The sequence below is a fragment of the Tachypleus tridentatus genome, unplaced genomic scaffold (assembly GCF_004210375.1).
Source record: "Tachypleus tridentatus isolate NWPU-2018 unplaced genomic scaffold, ASM421037v1 Hic_cluster_2, whole genome shotgun sequence".
In the NCBI taxonomy this organism is placed as follows: domain Eukaryota; kingdom Metazoa; phylum Arthropoda; class Merostomata; order Xiphosura; family Limulidae; genus Tachypleus; species Tachypleus tridentatus.
In genome coordinates this window covers 47034500-47050558 of record NW_027467782.1, presented here as the reverse complement: position 1 = coordinate 47050558, position 16059 = coordinate 47034500, and the positions used below count along the sequence as shown (strand labels likewise).

At 32.4% G+C, this 16059-nt stretch overlaps 1 protein-coding gene across 2 annotated transcripts in view; it reads left to right on the top strand.

Annotated features, from left to right (window-relative positions):
- The window catches only part of LOC143242430 (nuclear envelope integral membrane protein-like), a 32599-nt gene that overhangs the window by 8756 nt on the left and 7784 nt on the right, over nt 1-16059 (top strand). The window contains exons 4-5 of one of the 2 annotated variants that reach the window (XM_076485817.1): nt 12368-12440; nt 12798-12891. In XM_076485817.1, the coding sequence (XP_076341932.1) occupies nt 12368-12440; nt 12798-12891 (167 nt within the window). The remainder of the gene's footprint in view (nt 1-12367; nt 12441-12797; nt 12892-16059) is intronic. The other variant, XM_076485818.1, reaches the window with a different exon arrangement.

Sequence of the window (16059 nt, the reverse complement as noted above, 5' to 3'; positions counted from 1 at the left end):
TAGGTGGAATGTTTATGTTTGTAACTTGATGGTTTTGTATTTATTAATTTATGTTTTAGATGTGAAGCATTGGAGGGTACTACAGTTAATAGATGGATTGTTTATGTTTGTAACTTGATGGTTTTGTGTTTATTAATTTGTGTTGTTTTAGATGTGAATTATTGGAGGGTACAACAGTTAATAGGTGGAATGTTTATGTTTGTAACTTGATGGTTTTGTATTTATTAATTTGTGTTGTTTTAGATGTGAATTATTGGAGGGTACTACAGTTAATAGGTGGATTGTTTATGTTTGTAACTTGATGGTTTTGTATTTATTAATTTGTGTTGTTTTAGATGTGAATTATTGGAGGGTACTACAGTTAATAGGTGGAATGTTTATGTTTGTAACATGATTTTGTATTTATTAATTTGTGTTGTTTTAGATGTGAATTATTGGAGGGTACAACAGTTAATAGGTGGAATGTTTATGTTTGTAACTTGATGGTTTTGTATTTATTAATTTGTGTTGTTTTAGATGTGAATTATTGGAGGGTACTACAGTTAACAGGTGGAATGTTTATGTTTGTAACTTGATGGTTTTGTATTTATTAATTTGTGTTGTTTTAGATGTGAATTATTGGAGGGTACTACAGTTAATAGGTGGAATGTTTATGTTTGTAACGTGATGGTTTTGTATTTATTAATTTATGTTTTAGATGTGAAGCATTGGAGGGTACTACAGTTAATAGGTGGATTCTTTATGTTTGTAACTTGATGGTTTTGTATTTATTAATTTGTGTTGTTTTAGATGTGAATTATTGGAGGGTACTACAGTTTAATAGGTGGAATGTTTGTTTGTAACGTGATGGTTTTGTATTTATTAATTTGTGTTGTTTTAGATGTGAATTATTGGAGGGTACTACAGTTAATAGGTGGAATGTTTGTTTGTAACGTGATGGTTTTGTATTTATTAATTTGTGTTGTTTTAGATGTGAATTATTGGAGGGTACTACAGTTAATAGGTGGAATGTTTGTTTGTAACGTGATGGTTTTGTATTTATTAATTTGTGTTGTTTTAGATGTGAATTATTGGAGGGTACTACAGTTAATAGGTGGATTGTTTGTTTGTAACTTGATGGTTTTGTATTTATTAATTTGTGTTGTTTTAGATGTGAATTATTGGAGGGTACTACAGTTAATAGGTGGATTCTTTATGTTTGTAACTTGATGGTTTTGTATTTATTAATTTGTGTTGTTTTAGATGTGAATTATTGGAGGGTACTACAGTTAATAGGTGGAATGTTTGTTTGTAACGTGATGGTTTTGTATTTATTAATTTGTGTTGTTTTAGATGTGAATTATTGGAGGGTACTACAGTTAATAGGTGGAATGTTTGTTTGTAACATGATGATTTTGTATTTATTAATTTGTGTTGTTTTAGATGTGAATTATTGGAGGGCACCACAGTTAATAGGTGGAATGTTTGTTTGTAACGTGATGGTTTTGTATTTATTAATTTGTGTTGTTTTAGATGTGAATTATTGGAGGGTACTACAGTTAATAGGTGCAATGTTTGTTTGTAACGTGATGGTTTTGTATTTATTAATTTGTGTTGTTTTAGATGTGAATTATTGGAGGGTACTACAGTAATAGGTGGAATGTTTATGTTTGTAACTTGATGGTTTTGTATTTATTAATTTGTGTTGTTTTAGATGTGAATTATTGGAGGGTACTACAGTTAACAGGTGGAATGTTTATGTTTGTAACTTGATGGTTTTGTATTTATTAATTTGTGTTGTTTTAGATGTGAATTATTGGAGGGTACTACAGTTAATAGGTGGATTGTTTATGTTTGTAACTTGATGGTTTTGTATTTATTAATTTGTGTTGTTTTAGATGTGAATTATTGGAGGGTACTACAGTTAATAGGTGGAATGTTTGTTTGTAACGTGATGGTTTTGTATTTATTAATTTGTGTTGTTTTAGATGTGAATTATTGGAGGGCACTACAGTTAATAGGTGGAATGTTTGTTTGTAACGTGATGGTTTTGTATTTATTAATTTGTGTTGTTTTAGATGTGAATTATTGGAGGGTACTACAGTTAATAGGTGGAATGTTTGTTTGTAGCTTGATGGTTTTGTATTTATTAATTTGTGTTGTTTTAGATGTGAATTATTGGAGGGTACTACAGTTAATAGGTGGAATGTTTGTTTGTAACGTGATGGTTTTGTATTTATTAATTTGTGTTGTTTTAGATGTGAATTATTGGAGGGCACCACAGTTAATAGGTGGAATGTTTGTTTGTAACGTGATGGTTTTGTATTTATTAATTTGTGTTGTTTTAGATGTGAATTATTGGAGGGCACTACAGTTAATAGGTGGAATGTTTGTTTGTAACGTGATGGTTTTGTATTTATTAATTTGTGTTGTTTTAGATGTGAATTATTGGAGGTTTTACAGTTAATAGGTGGAATGTTTGTTTGTAGCTTGATGGTTTTGTATTTATTAATTTGTGTTGTTTTAGATGTGAATTATTGGAGGGCACCACAGTAATAGGTGGAATGTTTGTTTGTAACTTGATGGTTTTGTATTTATTAATTTGTGTTGTTTTAGATGTGAATTATTGGAGGGCACTACAGTTAACAGGTGGAATGTTTATGTTTGTAACTTGATGGTTTTGTATTTATTAATTTGTGTTGTTTTAGATGTGAATTATTGGAGGGTACTACAGTTAATAGGTGGATTGTTTATGTTTGTAACTTGATGGTTTTGTATTTATTAATTTGTGTTGTTTTAGATGTGAATTATTGGAGGGTACCACAGTTAATAGGTGGAATGTTTGTTTGTAACGTGATGGTTTTGTATTTATTAATTTGTGTTGTTTTAGATGTGAATTATTGGAGGGTACCACAGTTAATAGGTGGAATGTTTGTTTGTAACGTGATGGTTTTGTATTTATTAATTTGTGTTGTTTTAGATGTGAATTATTGGAGGGTACTACAGTTAACAGGTGGAATGTTTATGTTTGTAACTTGATGGTTTTGTATTTATTAATTTGTGTTGTTTTAGATGTGAATTATTGGAGGGTACTACAGTTAACAGGTGGAATGTTTATGTTTGTAACTTGATGGTTTCTGCATTTATTAATTTGTGTTGTTTTAGATGTGAATTATTGGAGGGTACTACAGTTAATAGGTGGAATGTTTGTTTGTAACATGATGGTTTTGTATTTATTAATTTGTGTTGTTTTAGATGTGAATTATTGGAGGGTACTACAGTTAACAGGTGGAATGTTTATGTTTGTAACTTGATGGTTTTGTATTTATTAATTTGTGTTGTTTTAGATGTGAATTATTGGAGGGTACTACAGTTAATAGGTGGAATGTTTATGTTTGTAACGTGATGGTTTTGTATTTATTAATTTATGTTTTAGATGTGAAGCATTGGAGGGTACTACAGTTAATAGGTGGATTCTTTATGTTTGTAACTTGATGGTTTTGTATTTATTAATTTGTGTTGTTTTAGATGTGAATTATTGGAGGGTACTACAGTTTAATAGGTGGAATGTTTGTTTGTAACGTGATGGTTTTGTATTTATTAATTTGTGTTGTTTTAGATGTGAATTATTGGAGGGCACCACAGTTAATAGGTGGAATGTTTGTTTGTAACGTGATGGTTTTGTATTTATTAATTTGTGTTGTTTTAGATGTGAATTATTGGAGGGTACTACAGTTAATAGGTGGAATGTTTGTTTGTAGCTTGATGGTTTTGTATTTATTAATTTGTGTTGTTTTAGATGTGAATTATTGGAGGGTACTACAGTTAATAGGTGGAATGTTTGTTTGTAACGTGATGGTTTTGTATTTATTAATTTGTGTTGTTTTAGATGTGAATTATTGGAGGGTACTACAGTTAATAGGTGGAATGTTTGTTTGTAACGTGATGGTTTTGTATTTATTAATTTGTGTTGTTTTAGATGTGAATTATTGGAGGGCACTACAGTTAATAGGTGGAATGTTTGTTTGTAACGTGATGGTTTTGTATTTATTAATTTGTGTTGTTTTAGATGTGAATTATTGGAGGGTACTACAGTTAATAGGTGGAATGTTTGTTTGTAACATGATGATTTTGTATTTATTAATTTGTGTTGTTTTAGATGTGAATTATTGGAGGGTACTACAGTTAATAGGTGGAATGTTTGTTTGTAACGTGATGGTTTTGTATTTATTAATTTGTGTTGTTTTAGATGTGAATTATTGGAGGGCACCACAGTTAATAGGTGCAATGTTTGTTTGTAACGTGATGGTTTTGTATTTATTAATTTGTGTTGTTTTAGATGTGAATTATTGGAGGGTACTACAGTAATAGGTGGAATGTTTATGTTTGTAACTTGATGGTTTTGTATTTATTAATTTGTGTTGTTTTAGATGTGAATTATTGGAGGGCACCACAGTTAACAGGTGGAATGTTTATGTTTGTAACTTGATGGTTTTGTATTTATTAATTTGTGTTGTTTTAGATGTGAATTATTGGAGGGTACTACAGTTAATAGGTGGATTGTTTATGTTTGTAACTTGATGGTTTTGTATTTATTAATTTGTGTTGTTTTAGATGTGAATTATTGGAGGGTACTACAGTTAATAGGTGGAATGTTTGTTTGTAACGTGATGGTTTTGTATTTATTAATTTGTGTTGTTTTAGATGTGAATTATTGGAGGGTACTACAGTTAATAGGTGGAATGTTTGTTTGTAACGTGATGGTTTTGTATTTATTAATTTGTGTTGTTTTAGATGTGAATTATTGGAGGGCACCACAGTTAATAGGTGGAATGTTTGTTTGTAGCTTGATGGTTTTGTATTTATTAATTTGTGTTGTTTTAGATGTGAATTATTGAGGGTACCACAGTTAATAGGTGGAATGTTTGTTTGTAACGTGATGGTTTTGTATTTATTAATTTGTGTTGTTTTAGATGTGAATTATTGGAGGCACCTACAGTTAATAGGTGGAATGTTTGTTTGTAACGTGATGGTTTTGTATTTATTAATTTGTGTTGTTTTAGATGTGAATTATTGGAGGGTACTACAGTTAATAGGTGGAATGTTTGTTTGTAACGTGATGGTTTTGTATTTATTAATTTGTGTTGTTTTAGATGTGAATTATTGGAGGGTACTACAGTTAATAGGTGGAATGTTTGTTTGTAGCTTGATGGTTTTGTATTTATTAATTTGTGTTGTTTTAGATGTGAATTATTGGAGGGTACTACAGTAATAGGTGGAATGTTTGTTTGTAACTTGATGGTTTTGTATTTATTAATTTGTGTTGTTTTAGATGTGAATTATTGGAGGGTACTACAGTTAACAGGTGGAATGTTTATGTTTGTAACTTGATGGTTTTGTATTTATTAATTTGTGTTGTTTTAGATGTGAATTATTGGAGGGTACTACAGTTAATAGGTGGATTGTTTATGTTTGTAACTTGATGGTTTTGTATTTATTAATTTGTGTTGTTTTAGATGTGAATTATTGGAGGGTACTACAGTTAATAGGTGGAATGTTTGTTTGTAACGTGATGGTTTTGTATTTATTAATTTGTGTTGTTTTAGATGTGAATTATTGGAGGGTACTACAGTTAATAGGTGGAATGTTTGTTTGTAACGTGATGGTTTTGTATTTATTAATTTGTGTTGTTTTAGATGTGAATTATTGGAGGGTACTACAGTTAACAGGTGGAATGTTTATGTTTGTAACTTGATGGTTTTGTATTTATTAATTTGTGTTGTTTTAGATGTGAATTATTGGAGGGTACTACAGTTAACAGGTGGAATGTTTATGTTTGTAACTTGATGGTTTCGTATTTATTAATTTGTGTTGTTTTAGATGTGAATTATTGGAGGGTACTACAGTTAATAGGTGGAATGTTTGTTTGTAACATGATGGTTTTGTATTTATTAATTTGTGTTGTTTTAGATGTGAATTATTGGAGGGTACTACAGTTAATAGGTGGAATGTTTGTTTGTAACGTGATGGTTTTGTATTTATTAATTTGTGTTGTTTTAGATGTGAATTATTGGAGGGTACCACAGTTAATAGGTGGAATGTTTGTTTGTAACGTGATGGTTTTGTATTTATTAATTTGTGTTGTTTTAGATGTGAATTATTGGAGGGCACTACAGTTAATAGGTGGATTGTTTGTTTGTAACCTGATGGTTTTGTATTTATTAATTTGTGTTGTTTTAGATGTGAATTATTGGAGGGTACTACAGTTAATAGGTGGATTGTTTATGTTTGTAACTTGATGGTTTTGTATTTATTAATTTGTGTTGTTTTAGATGTGAATTATTGGAGGGTACTACAGTTAATAGGTGGAATGTTTGTTTGTAACGTGATGGTTTTGTATTTATTAATTTGTGTTGTTTTAGATGTGAATTATTGGAGGGTACTACAGTTAATAGGTGGAATGTTTGTTTGTAACATGATGATTTTGTATTTATTAATTTGTGTTGTTTTAGATGTGAATTATTGGAGGGTACTACAGTTAATAGGTGGAATGTTTGTTTGTAATGTGATGGTTTTGTATTTATTAATTTGTGTTGTTTTAGATGTGAATTATTGGAGGGTACTACAGTTAATAGGTGGAATGTTTGTTTGTAATGTGATGGTTTTGTATTTATTAATTTGTGTTGTTTTAGATGTGAATTATTGGAGGGCACTACAGTTAATAGGTGGAATGTTTGTTTGTAACGTGATGGTTTTGTATTTATTAATTTGTGTTTGTTTTAGATGTGAATTATTGGAGGGTACTACAGTTAATAGGTGGAATGTTTGTTTGTAACGCGATGGTTTTGTATTTATTAATTTGTGTTGTTTTAGATGTGAATTATTGAGGGCACTACAGTTAATAGGTGGATTGTTTGTTTGTAACTTGATGGTTTTGTATTTATTAATTTGTGTTGTTTTAGATGTGAATTATTGGAGGGTACTACAGTTAATAGGTGGAATGTTTGTTTGTAACTTGATGGTTTTGTATTTATTAATTTGTGTTGTTTTAGATGTGAATTATTGGAGGGTACTACAGTTAATAGGTGGAATGTTTGTTTGTAACGTGATGGTTTTGTATTTATTAATTTGTGTTGTTTTAGATGTGAATTATTGTAGGGTACCACAGTTAATAGGTGGAATTTTTGTTTGTAACATGATGATTTTGTATTTATTAATTTGTGTTGTTTTAGATGTGAATTATTGGAGGGTACTACAGTTAATAGGTGGAATGTTTGTTTGTAACGTGATGGTTTTGTATTTATTAATTTGTGTTGTTTTAGATGTGAATTATTGGAGGGTACTACAGTTAATAGGTGGAATGTTTGTTTGTAACGTGATGGTTTTGTATTTATTAATTTGTGTTGTTTTAGATGTGAATTATTGGAGGGTACTACAGTTAATAGGTGGAATGTTTATGTTTGTAGCTTGATGGTTTTGTATTTATTAATTTGTGTTGTTTTAGATGTGAATTATTGGAGGGCACCACAGTTAACAGGTGGAATGTTTATGTTTGTAACTTGATGGTTTTGTATTTATTAATTTGTGTTGTTTTAGATGTGAATTATTGGAGGGTACTACAGTTAATAGGTGGATTGTTTATGTTTGTAACTTGATGGTTTTGTATTTATTAATTTGTGTTGTTTTAGATGTGAATTATTGGAGGGTACCACAGTTAATAGGTGGAATGTTTGTTTGTAACGCGATGGTTTTGTATTTATTAATTTGTGTTGTTTTAGATGTGAATTATTGGAGGGTACCACAGTTAATAGGTGGAATGTTTGTTTGTAACGTGATGGTTTTGTATTTATTAATTTGTGTTGTTTTAGATGTGAATTATTGGAGGGTACCACAGTTAATAGGTGGAATGTTTGTTTGTAACGTGATGGTTTTGTATTTATTAATTTGTGTTGTTTTAGATGTGAATTATTGGAGGGCACTACAGTTAATAGGTGGAATGTTTGTTTGTAACGCGATGGTTTTGTATTTATTAATTTGTGTTGTTTTAGATGTGAATTATTGGAGGGCACTACAGTTAATAGGTGGAATGTTTGTTTGTAACGTGATGGTTTTGTATTTATTAATTTGTGTTGTTTTAGATGTGAATTATTGGAGGGCACCACAGTTAATAGGTGGAATGTTTGTTTGTAACGTGATGGTTTTGTATTTATTAATTTGTGTTGTTTTAGATGTGAATTATTGGAGGGTACTACAGTTAATAGGTGGAATGTTTGTTTGTAGCTTGATGGTTTTGTATTTATTAATTTGTGTTTTAGATGTGAATTATTGGAGGGTACTACAGTAATAGGTGGAATGTTTGTTTGTAACGTGATGGTTTTGTATTTATTAATTTGTGTTGTTTTAGATGTGAATTATTGGAGGGTACTACAGTTAATAGGTGGAATGTTTGTTTGTAATGTGATGGTTTTGTATTTATTAATTTGTGTTGTTTTAGATGTGAATTATTGGAGGGCACTACAGTTAATAGGTGGAATGTTTGTTTGTAACGTGATGGTTTTGTATTTATTAATTTGTGTTGTTTTAGATGTGAATTATTGGAGGTACCACAGTTAATAGGTGGAATGTTTGTTTGTAACGCGATGGTTTTGTATTTATTAATTTGTGTTGTTTTAGATGTGAATTATTGGAGGGCACCTCAGTTAATAGGTGGAATGTTTGTTTGTAACGTGATGGTTTTGTATTTATTAATTTGTGTTGTTTTAGATGTGAATTATTGGAGGGCACTACAGTTAATAGGTGGAATGTTTGTTTGTAACGTGATGGTTTTGTATTTATTAATTTGTGTTGTTTTAGATGTGAATTATTGGAGGGTACTACAGTTAATAGGTGGATTGTTTGTTTGTAACTTGATGGTTTTGTATTTATTAATTTGTGTTGTTTTAGATGTGAATTATTGGAGGGTACTACAGTTAATAGGTGGAATGTTTATGTTTGTAACCTGATGGTTTTGTATTTATTAATTTGTGTTGTTTTAGATGTGAATTATTGGAGGGCACCACAGTTAATAGGTGGAATGTTTGTTTGTAACGTGATGGTTTTGTATTTATTAATTTGTGTTGTTTTAGATGTGAATTATTGTAGGGTACTACAGTTAATAGGTGGAATTTTGTTTGTAACATGATGATTTTGTATTTATTAATTTGTGTTGTTTTAGATGTGAATTATTGGAGGGTACTACAGTTAATAGGTGGAATGTTTGTTTGTAACGCATGATGGTTTTGTATTTATTAATTTGTGTTGTTTTAGATGTGAATTATTGGAGGGTACTACAGTTAATAGGTGGAATGTTTGTTTGTAACGTGATGGTTTTGTATTTATTAATTTGTGTTGTTTTAGATGTGAATTATTGGAGGGTACTACAGTTAACAGGTGGAATGTCTATGTTTGTAACTTGATGGTTTTGTATTTATTAATTTGTGTTGTTTTAGATGTGAATTATTGGAGGGTACTACAGTTAATAGGTGGAATGTTTGTTTGTAACGTGATGGTTTTGTATTTATTAATTTGTGTTGTTTTAGATGTGAATTATTGGAGGGTACTACAGTTAATAGGTGGAATGTTTGTTTGTAACGTGATGGTTTTGTATTTATTAATTTGTGTTGTTTTAGATGTGAATTATTGGAGGGTACCACAGTTAATAGGTGGAATGTTTGTTTGTAACGTGATGGTTTTGTATTTATTAATTTGTGTTGTTTTAGATGTGAATTATTGGAGGGTACTACAGTTAATAGGTGGAATGTTTGTTTGTAACGTGATGGTTTTGTATTTATTAATTTGTGTTGTTTTAGATGTGAATTATTGGAGGGTACTACAGTTAATAGGTGGAATGTTTGTTTGTAACGTGATGGTTTTGTATTTATTAATTTGTGTTGTTTTAGATGTGAATTATTGGAGGGTACTACAGTTAATAGGTGGAATGTTTGTTTGTAGCTTGATGGTTTTGTATTTATTAATTTGTGTTTTAGATGTGAATTATTGGAGGGTACTACAGTAATAGGTGTAATGTTTGTTTGTAACGTGATGGTTTTGTATTTATTAATTTGTGTTGTTTTAGATGTGAATTATTGGAGGGCACCACAGTTAATAGGTGGAATGTTTGTTTGTCACGTGATGGTTTTGTATTTATTAATTTGTGTTGTTTTAGATGTGAATTATTGGAGGGTACTACAGTTAACAGGTGGAATGTTTATGTTTGTAACTTGATGGTTTTGTATTTATTAATTTGTGTTGTTTTAGATGTGAATTATTGAGGGTACTACAGTTAACAGGTGGAATGTTTATGTTTGTAACTTGATGGTTTCAGTATTTATTAATTTGTGTTGTTTTAGATGTGAATTATTGGAGGGTACTACAGTTAATAGGTGGAATGTTTGTTTGTAACGTGATGGTTTTGTATTTATTAATTTGTGTTGTTTTAGATGTGAATTATTGGAGGGTACTACAGTTAACAGGTGGAATGTTTGTTTGTAACTTGATGGTTTTGTATTTATTAATTTGTGTTGTTTTAGATGTGAATTATTGGAGGGTACTACAGTTAATAGGTGGAATGTTTGTTTGTAACGTGATGGTTTTGTATTTATTAATTTGTGTTGTTTTAGATGTGAATTATTGGAGGGTACTACAGTTAATAGGTGGAATGTTTATGTTTGTAACTTGATGGTTTTGTATTTATTAATTTGTGTTGTTTTAGATGTGAATTATTGGAGGGTACTGCAGTTAATAGGTGTATTGTTTATGTTTGTAACTTGATGGTTTTGTATTTATTAATTTGTATTGTTTTAGATGTGAATTATTGGAGGGTACTACAGTTAACAGGTGGATTGTTTATGTTTGTAACTTGATGGTTTTGTATTTATTAATTTGTGTTGTTTTAGATGTGAATTATTGGAGGGTACTACAGTTAACAGGTGGAATGTTTATGTTTGTAACTTGATGGTTTTGTATTTATTAATTTGTGTTGTTTTAGATGTGAATTATTGGAGGGTACTACAGTTAACAGGTGGAATGTTTATGTTTGTAACTTTATGGTTTCGTATTTATTAATTTGTGTTGTTTTAGATGTGAATTATTGGAGGGTACTACAGTTAATAGGTGGAATGTTTGTTTGTAACGTGATGGTTTTGTATTTATTAATTTGTGTTGTTTTAGATGTGAATTATTGGAGGGTACTACAGTTAACAGGTGGAATGTTTATGTTTGTAACTTGATGGTTTTGTATTTATTAATTTGTGTTTTAGATGTGAATTATTGGAGGGTACTACAGTTAATAGGTGGAATGTTTGTTTGTAACGTGATGGTTTTGTATTTATTAATTTGTGTTGTTTTAGATGTGAATTATTGAGAGGTACTACAGTTAACAGGTGGAATGTTTATGTTTGTAACTTGATGGTTTCGTATTTATTAATTTGTGTTGTTTTAGATGTGAATTATTGGAGGGTACTACAGTTAATAGGTGGAATGTTTGTTTGTAACGTGATGGTTTTGTATTTATTAATTTGTGTTGTTTTAGATGTGAATTATTGGAGGGTACTACAGTTAACAGGTGGAATGTTTATGTTTGTAACTTGATGGGTTTGTATTTATTAATTTGTGTTTTAGATGTGAATTATTGGAGGGTACTACAGTTAATAGGTGGAATGTTTGTTTGTAACGTGATGATTTTGTATTTATTAATTTGTATTGTTTTAGATGTGAATTATTGGAGGGTACTACAGTTAACAGGTGGAATGTTTATGTTTGTAACTTGATGGTTTTGTATTTATTAATTTGTGTTGTTTTAGATGTGAATTATTGGAGGGTACTACAGTTAACAGGTGGAATGTTTATGTTTGTAATTTGATGGTTTTGTATTTATTAATTTGTGTTGTTTTAGATGTGAATTATTGGAGGGTACTACAGTTAACAGGTGGAATGTTTATGTTTGTAGCTTGATGGTTTTGTATTTATTAATTTGTGTTGTTTTAGATGTGAATTATTGGAGGGTACAACAGTTAATAGGTGGAATGTTTATGTTTGTAACGTGATGGTTTTGTATTTATTAATTTGTGTTGTTTTAGATGTGAATTATTGGAGGGTACTACAGTTAATAGGTGGAATGTTTATGTTTGTAACGTGATGGTTTTGTATTTATTAATTTGTGTTGTTTTAGATGTGAATTATTGGAGGGTACTACAGTTAATAGGTGAAATGTTTGTTTGTAACGTGATGGTTTTGTATTTATTAATTTGTGTTGTTTTAGATGTCAATTATTGGAGGGTACTACAGTTAATAGGTGAAATGTTTGTTTGTAACTTGATGGTTTTGTATTTATTAATTTGTGTTGTTTTAGATGTCAATTATTGGAGGGTACTACAGTTAATAGGTGGACTCTTCGTCTTTCTTTCTGCACCGTCATTCAGCAGGTATGAATGTTCATTGATTTACCACAGTTTGCTTGCAAGGAATTATTATTACTGCATGTTGTGTGAACACCAGATATTAAAATATTAAGAGTGTGTGTAGAATTGTGAATAGTAAAAGATCCTCTCAGAAAAGTTTGACAGTAAATGATTATGTATGATTAGGTTTATTTTTTTTCTCTCTCATTCTGTTAACTCTGTGTATAGAGTAGAAGTACATATTAACGTTTACTGTTTGTTACTTGAATATCTAATGTAATCTGTGGTAGTTTTCAAGTGTATCATTTAAGCTGAGGAATTACTGGTTTGTCATTTTATCTCAAGATTTACAATAATATTTGTCGTTTCTTTCTTTTAAAGGAATGTATTTTTCTTCTACGCAACAGGAGTGTCTTTTGGGGTCATTGCTTCTCTCCTAATTATTGTGTTTGTTCTCAGTCGATTGGTACCAAAGGTAAGGATGTGTGTAAAACTTGATTATGTAGAATTAAACATTTTTGTTGAGTATAAAGAATGCAGCCCAGTGATATTACAAGTGTGTAAGAACAGGACATAGTGATTACCTTATGAAGTCAGAAAAACACGCACAAAAAAGTTCTCTTTCTCGGAGATTGTAAATTTCAAATAACTGGAAAATATCAGGAACAAAGATGTTTTATCTTCTACAAGGTTACATAGTAATGCACGTGTTTCATAAGTATATGTTGGTTGTAAATTTAGTATGGATGAAACATTCATGCATGGTCACTATAAACTCAGTATGTGAACAGTTTGTAGGGTGAACTGTATAGGCAGTATCAGTAAGAACACGGATGTGTCAGGTATGTTCCATTTGTGCGGGACAATGATTTTGTCGTTTTTTGGTGAGGACCAGGTTCTCAGTTCCAACTCTCATCATGCTCCCATGGTTAGAGGTTATTGGGCTTTGTGTAGCCTTTCTCAACTGAACTATGTGTTGTAGTTGAAGTTCAGGTAATTCATGTTACATGTTACCTACTGTAAAGTCATTGGTTCCTTTTACATGTTACCTGCTGTAACACTATTGATTCCCTTGAGATGCCCCTCAGTGTGGATTCCTGTATGTGGTGAGGGGACCTCCAAGGGAAGGTTATGTTCTTTCAGTTTACCTCCTCTGGAATCTAAACCTCCATCCACGTGTTTGCTGTGCATGGTAACCTGTAAAGGGGAGGAGAGAATCCTGGTAGTTGAGGGATCCAACTTCAGCACACCACTTTGGCCTTGAATTCCTGTAGACGGGCAGCCTTCTGGGGGCCCCCCCTGGGTCAGTCAGCTGGTCCACTCGGGCTAGGGTTAACCAAGTACCAGTGTTGGATCTTCTCAACAGGTGTTGTGGACATTGTATCTGATGCTGGTGTTTGGGTATAGTGCTCACGAAATCCTGGCATTGCTGCAGTATCCTTGTTTGACATTGTAATGTGTCCCCTCTTAGGGTTCCATGGTGGGTGGGGTCAGTGGGCATTGAAATGTGGCATATTTATTATGGATATTTCCAAATAAAACTTAAATGAAATATTGAAAAACAGTCCATAAGTAAACGACCACGTCTTGAAGATCCTGAGCAACAATCTTCATCTGTAGCACCTGTTGGACCTCATTTTCTTATACTACATTCTCTTTCAGACAAACCTTTAGGGCAGATGTCTCTCTTTTTCATTCAGAAGGGACTAGAGGGACTTGGTGGATCTCCAAAGTTAGTAAAGAAGCTTGCACTCGTGACATACCTGTGGGGGCTCGGCATGGCCAAGTGGGTTAAGGCATGAGACTCATAATCTGAGGGTCACGGGTTTGCATCACCGTTGCACCAAACATGCTTGCCCTCCCAGCCATGGGGGCGTTATAATGTTATCGTCAATCCCACTATTCGTTGGTAAAAGAGTAGCCCAAGAGTTGGCGGTGGGTGGTGATGACTAGCTGCCTTCTCTCTAGTTTTACACTGCTAAATTAGGGACTGCTAGCACAGATGGCCCTCAGTAGCTTTGTGTGAAATTCAAAACAAACAAACAAACATACCTGTGAAAACACCCACATCTCAACACAGTGAACTCCTCTTGCATATATATATTGGAGATATACCAATTGAGGTCACACCTCATGCAATTTTGAATTTGTCAGGAGGAGTTATTGTTGAGAGGAATTGGAAGAACATTCCTGAGTCAGGGATTCTCACTGGTTTCTTCACCTAAGGAGTTTCTGCATTGAGGCATATCTCCACTTGCAAAGATGGAATTATGGTACTGAATAATGTACTCATTCTCGCATTTACATCACTATGTCCACCTGCCACCATTAAGGCAGGTTATCTTAATTGGAAGGTGTGGCCATACATTCCATACCCTCTTGGATGTTTCCAGTGTCAGTAGTTTGGTCACTTGAAGCCGTCGTGTCATGATTCCTTGACTTGTGCTCGTTGTGGAGGACCACGATGCCTGTGAGTGTGAAACAGACCCTCATTGTATCAATTGCAGTGGCTCTCACCTGTCATACTTTTGCTCTTTTCCTAAATGGTTGGAAGAAAAAGAGATGCAGCGTTTGAAAACGACTCAAAATATTACTAATCCTGAGGCTTGATAGTTGCTGTCCACCGCTTCATTTCAAATGTATGCTGCTTTATTTCATTCCACAACTACAATGGGAGTGCAGACAGATCTCTCGGTGCCTCCAAAATAATCGTTCTCAAACCAAATGAAAAGTCTTTTGACCTCCAGGGTTTAAAACATCGATGAATCAACTTCAACACCCATCTCTGTCCCTTACACACATTCCAACAAACCCCAAGATCCACATCCTTTGGTTCCGGGTACAGGCATTTCTTCAGGTACATCTTCTTCTCTCATCCCAAGATGCAAAACAATCATTCATTCACATCCTCAGTCACTCGAATCCTCTTCCAACAGCAAAGACCTGCCTAATCGACTGAGGGCAGGATCCATGGAGGTTGATAGACCTCCCTTGAATAAAAACAGTAACAAAAAAAGACGTGGTTGTAAACAAAAGGGCTCTCCACCCAATTCGCCTACACATAAATAAAAATGGTCACCTTGATACAATGAAACTGTCAAGGTTTATGTTCTAATCTGGATGACATCAAAACACTGATTGCTTTCTACCATCTTGTTTGTCTTTCCTTACAGGAAATGTTTCTTAAACCTGTTGATACAGTCACCTTTCGGCAGTTTTCTCTGTACAAAAATGACAGGCTGTGTGATGAACGAGTGCATGGAGGGGTGGCACTATTGGTTGATCAGTATGTGCCCACCCTGTCTTTGCCACTTGATACACCTTTGGAGGCTGTAGCCATCTGTGTGTCCTTGGATTGTACCATCACTGTTTGTTCTTTCTACCTGTTGCTTGGAGAGACATATGATCAATCAGACCTTGATGCTCTCATTGAACAGTTGTCATCTCCATTTTTAATTTTGGGGGACTTTAATGGACATTATCCCCTCTGGGGAAGTGCTGATATTGATAAGAGGGGTCACTCTGTAGAGTGTATGCTCTCCGATCACAACCTTTCTCTTTTCAGTACTGGCTGTTGTACATATTTTCATGCACCTAGTCAGTCCTTTACCACTATTGATCTCTCGGTTTGCTCCTCTTCACT